This window comes from Chanos chanos, chromosome 7 (genome assembly GCF_902362185.1).
Source record: "Chanos chanos chromosome 7, fChaCha1.1, whole genome shotgun sequence".
NCBI lineage: Eukaryota > Metazoa > Chordata > Actinopteri > Gonorynchiformes > Chanidae > Chanos > Chanos chanos.
In genome coordinates this window covers 17641031-17658327 of record NC_044501.1, presented here as the reverse complement: position 1 = coordinate 17658327, position 17297 = coordinate 17641031, and the positions used below count along the sequence as shown (strand labels likewise).

General features: G+C 38.5%; 1 protein-coding gene across 1 annotated transcript; it reads right to left on the bottom strand.

Moving 5' to 3' along the window:
• Nucleotides 1–12867: 12867 nt before the first annotated feature.
• On the bottom strand, nt 12868–16376 carry en1b (engrailed homeobox 1b). Its single transcript, XM_030780733.1, has 2 exons — nt 15866–16376; nt 12868–13187 (listed from the first exon to the last, which is right to left on the bottom strand). Exons 1-2 carry the CDS (start codon nt 16374–16376, stop codon nt 12868–12870), a joined length of 831 nt encoding a protein of 276 aa, XP_030636593.1.
• Between the last annotated feature and the right edge of the window lie 921 nt (nt 16377–17297).

Genomic DNA, 17297 nt, shown 5'->3' with positions numbered 1-17297 from the left:
TAGCTCCATGTTTACTGAACTGATTACAGATGCAGCCATTTTCTGGAGTCTCAAAGTACTGACTGTCCTAGGGTTGTCCCCAGAAATAACCCAGAATCCACCTCAAAATGTGGGGGAAAACTGTGTGCCCTAACCAGTCTACTGTATCCAAAAATGCATTGCAAATCTGGCTGGCAACAAAAAAAAATTTCATCTCAGCGACCGGCCGAATCAGGAGATAGAGTCTCTTTTGAGTGTTACTTACTAAAAATGTTTATGTAGATTATACTGTTAAATGTCATTTCAAAGGTGCTTTTCACTCTTTGTTGTCGGCTAATTAGTTCACTGGTCAAACGGTTGTGTAAGGAAGCTAGCCAGTTAACAGTCGGTTAGCTCCTTTGGTTTGTCGGGAGGCTTAGCTAGAATTCCACTGTTCCACTCCCCTTTGTGGACTAACCAGGTCTATGATCCTCCATCCACAGACAAGAAACCGCTGTAAACAGAACAAAAGGACACATCGACACACATAATACATTTCCTTTCACTGTGTTAGCCATAAGTTTATTTTTAGAGTGCTCATAAGCAGACATCTACATAGGTAATCATTTCAATAAAACACATATACACGTTTTCTGATAAAACTGGTATCATTTTTCCTCAAATTTCTAAATTTGTAGAATTAACAAATATCAAAACAATGGCTAACTGCACACTCCAAACAAACAGTTATTAGTTATTCTTGATCAATGCAAAACGCTGACAGTAATTGTGATATTATGACTTACAGTTAGCGTTGTACCAACAGTTGCTGTCCTAGCAGGATCCCTCATATTTCATCAGACAATCATACATCTGATTTGCTGTCATGATTTGATATTTGTCATATGGCATCATTTCACTTTAGAACACTATGTTTACAAAGCAGCGAATCATTGTGCACGGCTGCTTCACTATGGGTGTTTTAATAATTAATCTTTTAGAGTGTAGTTGGAGAAAGAAGAATCATTTATTGCTGTTTTGTTATATTTTGTTTTGTTAATTGAAACCAGATTTTTTTCTCTTTTTTTTTTTTTTTTTTTTTTTAACAAATCAACATTTCTTTCAGTACATCAGTTGAGTGCTGCTTGAATTTACATAGTAAATTTCTTGAATATGACACAAAAATATTGAGATTTCTGTGAATATTATTTAAAATTTTTTTTTTGTTTTTTTTAAATAGGTTGTGACCTTTCCTCCTTTCTTACAGTCTTTCTGCCTGTCTTACAGTCTTTGGCCTTCAACAGGGCCAAAACAGAAGAGATTCTCCACTGCACTCTTTTATTGAAGTCCTCATATCACTACTTTTAAAGGCACGTGGCCACTTGACTCTCTCTCTCTCTCTCTCTCTCTCTCTCTCTCTCTCTCTCTCTCTCTCTTTCTCTCTCTCTCTCTCTGCATTGGACTGTAATACCGACTGTAGGTCTCTGACCCTTATCGGGTCTTTGCGCCATATTTGAGGTTATGTTTCCATGGGTGAAAGCCAATGCCACAGACCACCCCTTCAGTGCAGCACTCCATCTAGCCCTAGTACATATTAATGTTATTTTTGGGTCATTTAACTTCCCTGGGCACGAGGTTGAGGATGACACGTAGCACTAAATCACGGAGCAGCAGAATGGATCGGTGCCATAACAGATTATCATGAGGATTTCAGTGTGGGTCAGCCATGAGGAGCACACAGTGGGGCCTCCTGTATTTTCCCTTATAACATACACATGTATGCTCTCACTCGGCTCTGTCTGTCTGTCTGTCTCTCTCTCTCTCTCTCTCTCTCTCTCACTCACACACACACACACACACACACACACACACATATTTACAAGAAGGAGCCAAACAGAAATTTGACTGTTCAGAGCAGTCTTCCCTAAAATTATTTGTTATGTAAATGTCTTACTTTTTTTTATTAGTATATTTAGTGACATTCAAATAATGACCTTATGAAATTTTACATAATATATAGATAGTCATAATCAAAGCCATTGAATCATAAGGACATAAAAAGAGAAGATTTTCTTCATAAATTAGGCTACAATGATAAATTATACATGCTGTGATGATACAATTATGCTCTGGTTAGGAAAAATTCTATAATTCAGTGTTTGTTCTAAGCAATGGTTCTAATATTTTAATAGAAGCAAAGTCCCCGCATTTATGTTACTCTTGAACGATGTAACTAAATAAACGGCTCTCTTAACTAAAGCGTTTTGTTAACCCCTGCATGTAAACACTGTTCTTTTTAAAACCTCATCCTGTAAGTAATCGCAGCACGTTTCTGTGCCACTGAAACTTTCACACAAATGAAAAAAGACTGTTATCAAATAAATGAGCATGAAAATAAGATTTAGGTGCGGAAGAAATAGAAATACGTAAGAGGAATTAGAGAGGAACGCTGCTAGACACAGTGATAAATGAAACGTGCCCGAGACTGCATTAAATGTAACTATTTTTTACTTACTTCCAAGCCAACGTTTGACAAAACAACCGTTGTAGCATCTTGACTAAAAAATATATTTCTTCTTACACACTGTCTTTCTTAAAGAGTTCAATCAAAACTGAAAAAAAAAAAATCTTGTGAAATATGCCGGGTTCGCAGTTCTCAACACAACTGACACAAATGTGTTCTTCTTCTCTCTGGAGATGACGTCACGGCTTTGCGAGGGTATGTTGTGACAGGCGTGTGTTAATTGAATATGACTAACCGTTCCTGGCTCACCTCTATGTACCTCGGGACTGCAGAGCCGGCGATGAGAGACTGGTAGGGAGATTTGCTTGATTTCCTTTAGCTTTTGAAGTGCGAGGCCGGTGGTGAGAGCATAACTGCTAATGTTAGCAGCCCTTTACCGAGGGCCTGCGCATCTCCGCAAACTCGAGACGGTAAAGTACTACCACATGTGAGAGGCATGTGAAGGAGAGGAGCTTCTTGACCACCCATTGCATATGATGATACCAGGTGTCCTTTGCTTTGTTCTCTCTGTAACTATACCTTCATTTAATAATAATAGGACAAAAAAACACACTGATTTAGTCACTGAAAACAAATCTGTGCAGCAGATGTCATTGTTAAAATAACGTGGGATGTCATCCGCCGTTTTCATGGCACCATCAGTTTTTAATTAGAATTCTTGTCATCTTTTTTATAAATCCTGTATTGAGATATAGATGGCTAATTCTTTAGCATAGTCTTGTTTGTGTGAGGGTTAACCGTGGAATTCAAATTTCTCTTTAGGCCATGTAAGTGTTCCATAGATAGCCTATATGTGGTGCGATGTCGCTTCTTTCAATACTATGCACATGTATCTGACAATATTGTGCTTTATAGCACACTGCAATTATTTCACACATTCAGGGATTAACAGCTACAATGTTCTAACCCAAAAAACATCCCAAAAATGAAAAAACATGAGAATCACCAGTTTTGGAAAATAGGCTAATAATGAAACACTTCTATTCTTAAATATCCACTACAAATATTCCATGTAAAATTCAGTTATGAAATACTCTGAGAGCTGATCTTGGATTGAAAGGTCATAATAACATTCATTGTTGTGGCAATTATAGATGAAAAACACTGGGTAAAATTGTCTTAGAAAGGGCAAAAATAAAATGTACTTTCCTTCTTATTCTCTTAATTTGTAATGTTCAGGTCTCGCAATTCTCCCCTTCTGATCGCAGTCACCTGAGATGTAGTAACGGAGTCTAAGTGTCCCTTCCTCCCACACGTGCGAGGTCAATCATTATTTTTCACACAATGAGCTTCCAGTATTTTGAAGCAACATAACGCGCGTGGAGGAGAGCGCTATTCGCTCAGCTCCTCCGGCAAATAGGCTACACTGACTAATCATTAGTCACTTTCGTTGAACAGAGAGAGCGAGAGTAACTTTAACCGACACCGCCCAAAGGTAAGCTTGTAATACGGCCACAGTCGGCAAGTGCAGCACAGCTAAGAATCCCAAATGTACCACGGACCTCTGCACGTCCATGGGCCCCGGCAACATGAATTACTCTTTCCTCTTTACAATACGACGGCTGGTGAAATGGTGTGGGATTGAAAACTTTTCAATGACTCTCTGTATTTTTGTTACTTTTTCAGCACAGTTGTAGCCTATGAGAAGACAGAAACTCCTCTGAATCATATAAACCTTCAAACTGTCGTAGGTCACTTCGTCCTATTAAAGTAGTTGCAGGGTAAACTTTGTGTCGCATAGCTGTGGCCAGACATGCTGTAATTTAAAGTCGCATCCTCATTAATTAAAGGAATACCAATTCCAAAAGTATCCGCCATTCTCCGTGGCACAGTCTACAGTACAGAGCCAAGGCATCTCACTGCGCAGCAAAAATTACAACGTTGAATCTTCCTTTCAAAATAGATATCATGTGCTGAACTTAAACATCTAAACACGAAACCGAGACCCATGCGTCAATTTGTCGGTAACGTTAAAACTTTTCATCAAATTTTCATCAAGAGTTTTCAGTCAAGATATACTGTTATGTGGCTTGCCAATTGCCTTACAAACCACATTTAGAAACCCAGGAAATAGCCTTTTTCCTTTTCCTTTGGGGGAGGGTATTTACAGTAAATATCATTGAATTTATGTAGGTTTTGTGTCAGTTATGATGAAGGAGTGAATTTTTTAATATTTAAGGACAAAATGACAAGACCTTTCACATGTTAAGACCAAGCCAATAGTTGGAAGTCAATTGTAAAGTAAAAAAAAAAAAACAAAGAAAATAATTTAAAAAAAAAATCAATACACTTTCACAATATTTTGCCCTAAGGTGATACATGAACCAAAGTTGTCCTGTGACATCCCCCCCACACACACACATGCACACACACACTCACACACATACACACACATGCGCACACACACACACACCCTCATACACTCTATACAACAACTCTTCATGTGTCTGGCTCTGCCTAAAATGTAGTCCAAAAAAAAAAACTGACTTGCAGAATAACTAAGGAGGGAACTGGCCATATCCACCATGTAATATTCGTTTATCTTGCCCATGTTTATGGCTGATTTCCTGATGCCCCCCGAATCCTCAGCTGCGCCCTGGGAGGTTCCCTCTCAATGCCACCTTTGTTGGGTTTGCCCCCACAGATAGAGCAATGCAACTGACAAGCCATAAAATGTGGTAAGTCATCCACACTGTCCCTGCTAGCAGCTACCAATCTGCTACGAGTAGAGGTTGGAGGTTGGGGGTTGGGGTCTTGGGGTGGAGAGGGGGCTGTTGAAAATTTGGAGGGGAGGGGAGAGGAGGAGAGGGGAGGGGGTGCCAGCAGACATGAGAGTTGTGAGTCTAGGATTCAACACTCCCCACACACACACACGCACACACACACACACACACACGCACACACGCGCACACACGTCTGGGTGGTTGGCTGTGACGAGTGACAAGAGCACAGAAAGCATGACCTCGGAGAAAGCTCCACATAAGCAAAGAGACGGTGGTTTTTTTGCCTGCCTTTTACACTTCACCCACTAAAGGATTTTCAGATGGCTCTGTTTCCTTTTTACCTATTTACCTTTGAAGCAGAAAACTCACCGGTGTTAAATGAACTGGGAGCGTGATTATGTTGTCCCTCATCGCAGATTTACTCAGTGCTGGGAAATTTGCTGTGTGTGTTTTCTGAGCTTTAAACAGGTTCTGTGCCATACCATTCCTCTCTATATTATGGAACCTCTCTGAGGCTCATTGGGAATATGAGTTAGCTGAAGCTATGGTTTAAGAAGTATTTTGGGTCATGCAAATTTATCTGAAGGTCTAAAGAAAACTCAAGCAGCAGACAAATTTGCACGTTGTCTAGTTGTATGTAACCTCTCCAGTGACTTTTGCCGGTTTTCATCTCAGAATAAATTGCCAATTCCCACCTCCACTCAATTTAGTTTATGTTTGACTGACCAATGGGGTGCAAGGTAATGGTCCCATCTAACCGGAAATATAACCGCGCCCACTTCTTCCTTTAAATACACTTGAGTGGGAAATAATAATTAAGATAAAAAGTAATAATAATTTAAGCAAAGTATTTTTTTAAGCAATTCATTTTTTAATGTTTGACAAGTTTACATTGTTGCAGAAAATTAAAGAGAAAGCTTCAGATAGCATTGTGTCTGTCTTTCGTTTCATTTTTACTCATTTATTTGTTGAAGAGTTTCGACTGTCAGCGCTGGGTTTGATTGGCAACATGACGTTAAAGCTTTTGCCCTGTATTACTCATAATCTGCTACCACCCACATCCCCCAGTCAGTCCCTCCAAAAGAGAATCCTCTAAGTCCTACAGCAGCTGGGAGGATTACCCCAACGTTCTCTGCTTAACTGCGAGACAGTCACAGGGAAGTGATCTAAGGCATGTGTGTGTATGTGTATGTGTGTGTTTGTGTGTGTTTGTGTGCTTCTAGCTGAGGAGCTGGGAGAAAAGGAAGTTGGATCCTGTCACGGCCTTCGAGTAGACTCCTCTCTCTCTCTCTCTCTCTCTCTCTCTCTCTCTCTCTCTCTCTGTGTGTGTGTGTGTGTGTGTCCACACATGTTTGTACATATCTTTAGGAGAACTGTTGTTGTGATGAGACTAGCCCCTGGGCCCCCTTCTACCTTGTATTCTAATAGGATTAGGGCTTACTTTGCCCCTTTATTTGCATACTCTATCCCCATTCAGGGTCAGTGGTTGCTGCTTCTGGACTTTGATCAGCCTTGCATGGAGGCCATTGGTCAGTGCGGAAACACAGGGAGGACACCAAGCGAAGCTGTGAAATTTGTCCCGGAGATGCTGCAACCTTTCCCATGTTCCCAGCACCACCGCCACCTCTCTTTTCTCCCTCTCCGCTCTCTGAAGTGATTCACAGGGGAAATGCCCTTTGGTCAAATGTCCTTTGTTGGGAGGTTGCTGCATTCATTTCACCTGTTCTGTAATGGGCTCCAGCGTTTATTCACAACCTGACAGTCCTTTTTTAACGGTTATCCTCTAAAACTTTAATTTCCATCGTCTCTTCTTTTATTGCTTTCATTTGCATATAAATTAAAGCCATATTGTAGCTGTAAGGCAAAATATACTGAGCGTGCTCTGGATCCAGTCGATCTTTTGTTTAATATATAAACTTGATGCACCTGTTGAATAGCTCGATGAAAATGTTTAACTAGTTATTTTTTAACAACGTGATTCTTAGATGGCTCGTGTTACACTGACGTCTTGACAACAACCTATCTCAAACGGGGTCCCCAGTAAACTGGAGACTTCATCCGATAGGAAAGAACATTTGTTTCATCTGTGCATTTGGTTATTTTATATCTTATGGGATTCCCGGGAGTCTACTTAACCGGTCATTTTTCTCATCAATCACAGCGGCCCGACAGAAAATGTCTAATTAACAGGTTAATGACACATATTTTGGAGTTCATACTTTTATCAAAGGCCAGCGTCAGAATTTTAGCAAATACGTGACACGCGACAGTAAGTTCAGCTTAGAAATATGTAAGTTCATCATAAAAAATACATTTATATATAACTGGCTAGCTCATACAAAACGTGTTACCGTTTTAGACAGGCAACACAATATGATAAATATTAGTTTAGCCATTTTTCTCTGATAGGTCAACTCTAGGCTGTAAACGGATACAACAGCATGAAAACACAACAGTCTTGGCGAATTGACTGGCCATGAAATGTCCTTTAAATGTCCTTTAAATGTCTGGAACTGGTCTGGTCTAAGACGCAAAAAAAAAAAAAAAAAAAAAAAAAAAACACTAACAAATTGCAATAGCTTATGAAGATTCAGAAGCAAACGTCGGAGGCAGGCTCTTTCTTATAGGTCTCTTACTTACAGTCCAATATTTACACACTTAATCGTGGCTTAATTATAAATGTCTACGTTCACTCCATGTTTGCGGTGCTCTGTAGTGTTGTTTTTCAGACTAGGGGCAATATATAAACTAGATTCATGTTTTCTTGCCAAAATATAAATATGTGACATTTCCTTTTAAGGGTGAGCCATTTTCCTCTCTTATAGTAGCTTGTGTATTCATGGCTGGCAGTGATAAAAGTATTCGCTTATTTTGCTCTCTGTTTTGCACCATAGGTTGCTGACTTAGCGCGAGGAGACAGCTGTAGCAGCTAAATTACGTGCTCATCAGAGTTGGATGCACCTTCACAAACAGTGCTCTCGTATGCTGCAAAAAGGTGGCTGCTACCCTCCAGCTTCTCCAGAGAGCTGACATGAAGCTTGACACAAAGTAAGCGACCAACCTTGATACCGGTGGTATCAGGAGAATCCGCCTCCTGTGCAACTGTTTTGAGTGGTTTTCTAACAGTGTAATTATTATTTCTGAGAAAAGCTTAAATTGTAGCCTCGTGTGCACTTGACGTTATTAAGAATATTAAGAATATTAAGAAATCCATTCATTTCAGCCCATTTTGATACCCACCCTGCCCCCCCTACATCTCGCTCTCGCTTTTTCATTCATTTCGAATTCCCAAACTAAAAAGAAAAAAAAACGTGGCTCTGCTTTATGCTGTCATTCCATACAATGAAATTAATTTAACTGTAATAAATTTTGCATGGATTGTTTCCTATTAACGCCACGATCACTTTCGTAAATAAATACTTTCGAGCGTTTTTATTTTTGCGAATTAATTATTTATATGTATTCTCCCACTCCTGCGTGTTTATTAAATTCCATGAACTTAATTGAACACTAGAACCCGAAGCAGTTCAAACAACAAAGGAAAGTAATTAACAATAATATGAATAACCCGCGGGCTGATGCAGTGATAGGGGTGTCCTCTTGAGAAAAGAGGGGTGCAGTTGGCTAATTAAATCTGCACAAACTCCATGACTAACTAAGCAAATATGTTTATACACAAATTGCTTTATGACTATAGTTGGTTATGATGAAGTGGGATTACTTTAGCCTATAGATGATCATCAACTATATGTGCTACTGAGTATGAGTATATTGTGTGGCTTGTAAAAATGTCAAGCACATCAGCTGGGTTCGGTTACTGTAATTTACTAATAAAGGTACATTTATTTGACATCTCATAGTTGGTAGACAGTTAATAATAATTTGTATTATTAATCAACTTACTATTTTTAGCAAACACTCATTTATCTTAATAACTTACTTACATCGTAACCATGACATAACTCATTTAATCATACCTTTAAAAAGAGAGAAAAATAAGAGGAGAAAAAAAAAGCACAAATCAGCGCAGAGCTTAAGAGTTACACTCCCAGGAATTTACATGGTTATTAAAAATCAACTCCCACAAAGTGGTTCGTGAAAACAAATTGTCTCCAGCGTCGAAACTAGTTATTAAATAGTAATTAAGTAGTATCATACTGTAATTAAAGTGTAAGGTGCATATTTGAGGAGTAAATCTATATATACCCTATATTATATAAATGTACCATCGAGTTACAAAGGTAAGAGAGTTAATAGGGTATACTATACCATAAACTAGGTAGACTTTTTAAAGCTTATCGAAGCCTTCACATTGTTCTCTCGGTCAAGGTGAAATACGCTTATGCATAAAATGAGGACTTCTGCCTGAATCGATTGTGGTATCCCAGTTGCAGTACAGTATGTGTCATAAAGAGTAATCACCTAAAAAGCACAGCCTATGAATTCTTAAAAATTCACATTTCATTTAATTTCCTCAGTTGTTCGAAAAGCTTATTCCGTCAGTCTTCCATCTGTGGTATTGGATACTAAATGCCAAAATTTGGTAATACTAGAGCAAAAAAAAAAAAAAAAAAGTAATAAAATGAACTTACCTTCTATGCTGGCTCAAAAGTATCAAAAATGTTTAGCGGGCTCATGAGTTGAGACGTGTACGACAGACAGTAAAATCGACACTGCGGATGTGGCAAACAATAAATAAATAAAAACAGGACGCAAAACAACCGAGAGAACAGATCATCTACAGTGTGTGACACATTTGACGACACACGTCTTAACGTAGGCCTACTTAAAGGCTAACTTTCGAGATGATCGTTTGTTTTTAAAGCAACTCTTTTATTTCACTTGTCAAGCAAACCATATACTCGAACATTTGTCAAGAAATCCAGTTTTGGAGGACGGGAAACGGAGCGCTGGCAGCAGTTTTCAAAAGGCAAACTGTACATGTATAATTTACCTTCATTTTTATAAACCCTGATACATCAGAACAGGCGTGTATGAGAGAAACGTCTACCCTCGCTATCACCCTAGCTATTTAAGATACGAAAATCGTGGAGAATTGGGAGAATTTTTTTAATTGTTTACACGCAAAATAAACTTACATACATCTAAAAACATATTATATTAGGAAATTGCTTTTGGCAAGAAAATTCTTTTTTTTAATTATCTTAAAATAATTCTGAAGATCATAATAACAACAACAAAAAAGATTTAATATTTATTGATTACCTTCAACCTCTTGTATTTTTTATCCAAAACAACGATTTTCACAAAATAATCTCTTGATTTTGATACCGAAACCTGATATTTTTATGATTTTGGACAAAATTAACTTTATTCTCTCTACTCCAGCATGACAGGCCTGTGTCGGCATAGACCGAAATAAAAGAACCACATTCAGCGGCGGAACTCAGTTGTTTGTAAAGCCACTGCTTAACATGTTGTGAAAAATAAGCTTTAGACTAGAGGTCGTCTGAAGGCTCAAGCCAATGTTTGCCAGATTTTAGCTGTGGCATTTCAAAGGGAATAAAAAAAAATTCTAAAGTCAGACAGTTGACCGTCATCTACGTTTGTTTACAGATACGAGGAGACACCTTGTCTTAAGTTTATGCTCTTTTTCGGGAATGCAAGACGTATTTTGGCATATTTCACACAGGAGCTCTGAATAGCAGTATTTTTAAACATACACGATTTGTTTTGGTTGCTCTCTTTGACCTCTAACCCAGAAGGGTTAGAGCCCTTCGAATCTGAAATGATTCCGTTGCTTAAGCACAAAGGAGCATAATGCCGCGTCGAAACACTCATTCCATTGCCGCTGCTGCTATTGAAAGCAACGCGTGTCCGTACCAGAAAACATTTGAGCTTATCAGTCAGTCGACATTGGAGGTCAAGTCCGCCATTGAAACAAATCCCATCTAAGGCCAAACAGTCGATTGTATACATCAGCTATCTTACGTAAAGAATTATTTAAGTACAATGCCGCTATTAATCCCATTTTACACCGGTACAAAACGGACCAGCTACTGTGAAAATGAGACACTAATATCTGGCAAACATTAATAGCAGAGGTGTGCCTCATTTACTGTCACTGGTTAAATCCGAATCTCTTTCTCTTTTAGCATTCCTACTCATTCCTTAAACGCTCATAGGCCAGACGTAGTTTAATTTAAGAAATAGCACAGCCGTTGTAAAAAAGGAGTTTGCGATACGGTGTTTGCTGATGGAATACCATCCTCGATGGAGAAAGTAATTAACGATAGTCGATTGAATATCACTACAATAAAAGGTCAGCCTTGTACCTTACATGTTATCAGTACAATCTGGGCCGTTAAACTAAGGGAAATATTCACTGACAGCACTGAAATACTGATTGCAATCAACCCAAACATATATATTACATGTCACATTCAAATGGAAAACAAAAGGCTGCCGTCTGTATGCTCTCGTCTACGTCTTCTGGTCTAGCCTTCCTGTTTGTGATTTTTTGCAGACAGGGATGTAGGTAAATGAGCACGGAAAATGTTAACAGCGCAATTGAGGCTCCATAACAGGGTTTCATGTTAAGGTAAGTCACAGCATCTCCATTGCTCTCATTTACGCGAAAAGACCACCCGAATTATCACTTTTGTTTTAAAAACAAACAAACAAACAAACAAAAACTCGAATAAACAGAAAGTAGATACACTAAGGTAAATGTTTTCTCCAATGAAATAATGATGATGATGATAATGATAATAATGATGATGATGATGATGATGATGATGATGACAATAATAATAATAATAATAATAATAATAATAATAATAAAAAGTATTATTATTATTGTTGTTGTTGTTGTTGTTATTATTATGCTCTTAGTGCCACTATATGTTATTGTATGTCATTTACGGTTTACCCAGTTGATACAGCTACGAGAGCTTACGTGATTTAGCTAAGAACTGACATTTTTCGTTCTTTTCAAGGCCCCACACTTGACATGTCCCAAAAGCAAATATGGTAACAAAATACTTTTGACTGCCGTTTGACGCAAGCATCGACTGGGAAATTAAATCACACTGTTCTTAACGATAAGCCCACATTTTCATGAGAAATAATGGAAACAGTGTATATCGTTCGTAGCCTAAGCACTAAAACAGCTCAAGGTGGTCGCACTCGTAAAATCATATCATGAGAAAGTAAAAATAGAATCAATAACACATTCTACCTTTTTTTTATTTCAGACAACGTGATTTGTGAACATATGAAAATCTTTGGCTTGAAGCGTCAGTTCAGTCACGCGACGTGTAGAATTGTGACACAGGGACTATTCGAGACAGAGATGACTATCACAAATAAACCGAATGGATCAGACACTTAATAGAACAGTGAGCAACAACGTCAGAAGGATAGGAAATGATAAAAATATCCAGCAAGTAGGGATCAATACAGACAACCCCCCTACCCGAAATTAAACATATACATCTTATTGTTTGGTTATATATAAATCTTAATAAGGTTCGTGTTTTATATAGGCCTATGTGTGTGTGTCCATGTATTATTCAATAGACAGATATGTTTAAATGTTTAAATAGTGGCTTTAGTCGTTTGTTTTACAAAACAATATGAAAAAATCACATCTCCCCTATTCAGCGACGAAGGCCGATCTGAGGGCGAAAAAGAGGCCAACTATTCGCTATCATCCTTGTCCTCTTGAATGGTGGTAGTGGAATGGTTGTACAGTCCCTGTGCCATGAGCTGAAGGGCCAGGCCGTTCTTGTAGCCACTGGCTTTTTTAATTTTCGCCCTCTTATTTTGAAACCAGATTTTAATTTGCGATTCATTCAGATTCAGTTCCTGTGCCAGTGACTGTCTTCGCTGCTCGGTTATGTAGCGATTCGCCTGAAACTCGGCTTTAAGTCTTTGCAGCTGTTCAGCCGTAAAAGCGGTTCTCGGTCGCTTGTCTTCTTTCTCGCTTTTCTTCTTTTTCAATTTTCGTGTCCTTGGGCCTGGTGTAGAAACAACAATAAAACGAAGACATAAATATCATGAAGCCTCATGAATATTTTACACCCACACTTGATGGGAAATAGCCTGCCTAAAGCGCATGAACCTTGACAACAGTTTGATTGAAATATCGTTGGACATCGCCCTATAAGCAAGTGCTATTTGCCTGAGCAGAGCTACTTGAAGCACTATACGTTTTACACGCAGGTCTGCGGCTCCATGACACACTGGGACTGTTTTTCTTCTTCCTTTCTTTCTTTCTATCATTCTTACTATCTTTCTTACTTTCAAATCATTTGCAAAACAACTGGAATTGTGGAATCACAGGCCGCGTAGGCTTTTAATAGGCTTATTTCGTTCATGTTGTTATCGTTGACACGTCGTCTTCATAATCGGCTGACGTAATAGCCTCTTAGCTAGTAAAAAAAAGCATCGGTGCTTTATGAGGGACAGCTGAATCCTAATCTGAAATAGCTCTCATCTGCAGGTGGAATTACAGGTGAATTTTCCCATATAGTACAACTGAACAATTGAGCAGAAAATTCGAAATTTCCCCCGGTGGCCATTCTCAAGTTCATGTACGGTCCGTTGAGTAAACTGTAGAGAACTAAAACATCTAAAACAGGCAGAATATAATCACAAACTTTAAGACAGAGCCACCGCGTCTCAAACTTATGACATATCCAAAGAACGCTAAATTCTTCGATCGTTCCGCTGCGCGTGAATAGGCGCAACACTGCCTTCGTAATAAGCTGCCACATCTGTAGTCCTCAGGTAGGCCTCAATTTTCGAGGCACGCGAGATCTGACTTTGCCTCAGAGCATCAGCATTCTCAGCAACGGTGTCTTGCTCCCAGTAACTCGAAATATATATTTCTAAAAATTCCTAGGAGTTAGTAAATTATATTAAAATATGGTATTAACGTGTTCTGCATTTGTTGCAGTTCAAGCAATGTATATCCTGTTTAATTAACTTTAAACGTTTTGATGAAATGACAAAAATGTGCAAGGCACTGCGACAAGAAAATACTTAATCAAAATATGGTAGCACCTCTGTTCAATGATATTAACAGAAATGTCGAATGTTTATTCATTTCTCTGTAGCACTCCATATTGTGCCACTGTCAGACAGTACTGGAAGCTAGTGTTGAACACTTTAAAACCAACATGAGCACCCTAATGTTAAGTTTGTTTATAGTGTATAATGGAAAGTTTAGTTTATAGAATTTAGTTTACAGTAAATAATATTTGTAGGTTTTGGTTTCTTATAATAGCCAAATTCCAAACTAGTTTAGATTTTAACTGTTTTATAGGGATACTACAGAGGCAAATACTGACGTTTCTATGGCACCGCTGAATAACTGAAAGTAACAATATAATCTAATCGGTTCCAAGGGCTAATTTCCGTGTTAACTGATGACTTTTCACGTCAATATGAACTCTGTAATCTTATTCCTCTAAAATATTTAAATGATTATTGATAATAATGGACTTTTTACTGAGCCATTTTGTGTGTATTGTTTGTAATAGGCCGTATACATACAGTCCTACCATAATATTACACTCTAAGTTACCACAGCAAGCCTTTCTTAACACCAAAAAAATTGCTCAGGCAGGTTAGAGCTATTAGAGCAAATAGAATCGAAGTATATATGTAGACTAAGTAGGCTACTGCTCAAGACCAGAGACTGATAGCTCAATCAGTCAGTCAATCAGTGAAGTCAATCAAAGTATCTTTTCCAACTAGCCACCGGGCACAACTCGTGTCAGACGATGAACGTATTTGGAAAGTAATTGCATTCACAAAAGGCTGCAGCAGCAAATCCATCGAATTTGTCAATCAGACATAGCTTTTAGAATTTCACCATAGTTACACCTTTGAATTTGAATACATTTAAGGGTAGCAGCAAATACTGTACTGTGACTGTAGAATCTCAGTAACTGTGCTTCCCTTGCTGTAACACCATTTGTGTAAATGATTATTTCTGATGAATGTTATATAAGAGCACGTTTAGGCTAATTTATTTTAAAAAATAATGTTCATGATTCTGTGCAACCGATTCGGCGACACTGCATAAGTAGCCAAAGATGCACTGAAAAGGCTAGCTTAAAGCACATTACAAACTATACAAGAGGTAAAACGAGGTTCTGATATTTATCGCCGACTTCACTGTTTACATTTTACCTTATCCAAATAAGAGGATACTGGGGGTCAAATCCACAGCACCAGAAATTTAAAAAAAAAAAAAGAAGAAAAGAAAAGAAAAAGAAAAGAAAAAGAAAAACGATTGAACATGCTATTCTTAGAAAGGAAATGTTTTGATGTTGTGGCTTCAGTGACTAATGTTAGCTAAATGTCTCAGACAAATATTTACACATGTACTGTCTAAAACCACAACGAGTTTTTTCTAGAATAAAGAACCCTATTTAGGTATTTATGAAGCAATCCCAGGTCTCGATTACAATCTAGTAGTAGATTCGCGAACTGTAGTTAAGTCTGTTGATGTAAACAGAAATTCCTCTCTTTTTTCCCTTCCCTCTGCCTTCTTCTCTCTCTCCACTCTGTTCTCGCCCGAATGTGTGTACGCGTGTGGGTGTCGAACAACCAAACTGCCTATGGAGCCACATAAAATTATGATGAATACAAATACATGTATCGAGTTAAGAAACTAGCGCCTTACCAGATGATGGTCTGTCTGAATATCTCGTGCAGTACACCCATGCAGGCCAAAGAAGCGGCTGTGATTCTTTAAAACCAGACGAAGATCCTCCATTACTAGAATTCACAACCGTTATCGACGTTGCGTTTTCTCCATATCTTGGTGTAGTACTTCCACTCCCCTCGACAAGCTTTGACGGAGTCTGCTTGGAGGACGGCGAGGACGACGAAGACGATGAAGTGCTGTCACTACTACAGTTCGAATCCTGGCAAAGGCTGCTTGCGTGAGATGGCCTTATAATCAAGGGGTTGACGTTCTCTCTGCCCGATGTTTGTGCCCGCTCCCGGTTCACAAGGTCCTTCTTGCAACCGAAGTCCGGCCGTAGAATATTATCTATAAAAAAGTTAGTGGTTCTGTGTACTTGCTGTGCTGCCTGGTGAGGCAAAATCGGAGGAGACGGAATATTCGGAGAGAGTGAAACGTTCTCACCCTCGGTCGAATCACGGCTATTTTGATCCTTTTGCTCCTCCATAACTGGGACAGCTGAGTCGCTCTTTTCCACGCCAAAATTCCACTTGTTGCCTTATGTCGTATCCAGATAATTACGAAAACGAGTTAATATAGTCTATAATACTGTAAAGGTATATCAAATACCTTGAGAAAATGTTACTGTTACACCATCGGAATGATTCCCTTTGTCAACGCGTTTCAAGTGTCAAAATACAGCGTCTGTCCTTAACTGACAATGCATTGTGTGATGCTCCTCTGTCCCTGCCCCGCTTCACAGTATATCAGCTCAAGGCTTCCAAACTCTTTCTAAAATCGTTTTGCCAGTCACATACTTTTTTATCAACCGGAAGCACGTGAGTGAATACACACGTGCAATGGGCCAATGGCGTTAGGACATCCTCACTGACACAAGAGACGTTGTCCAATCGAATTTTACGATCCTCTGCAAATAAATAATAGCTAAATTTCAGAGACCAAACAAGATTGTACGTTTGTAATTCAATCCAAAGTGAATGGATGTTCCTAAAGAAGAGGGACGTTTCTACACTGGTTATGGGTGCATTGCACCAAGAACATAGTGAGGAAAATTTTCAGATAGGCTAATGTAGGCTACGCAATATTACTAATTTCGCATACATAATGAAGCATTTCGAAAGAACAATGCGTAGATGGCCCACAGCGATTAGAAGACCTGAACAATGGCTAAGTTTAGCAGCAGCTGAATAGGTGAATAACCAGAGTAAAAAGTTCATTGATAATCGCCAATCAAAGAAAAAGATAATGATAAGCTTTTCGCTCAATGGCTCATGACTTTGTTTGTCTGAGTAACATCTTCGACTATAATCATAAGCCAAGCTAATGTACGTATATTATTATTATTATTATTATTATTATTATTATTATTATTGTTATTATTATTATTATTATTATTATTTAGAACTAC

Bases quoted from the DNA above. Each gene is read 5' to 3' on its own strand.
- en1b (XM_030780733.1), bottom strand. From the start codon at position 16,376: ATGGAGGAGCAAAAGGATCAAAATAGCCGTGATTCGACCGAGGGTGAG. The intron at 13,188-15,865 runs GTAAGGCGCTAG...TTTCTACACCAG, and splicing joins TTCAGACAGACCATCATCTG to GCCCAAGGACACGAAAATTG.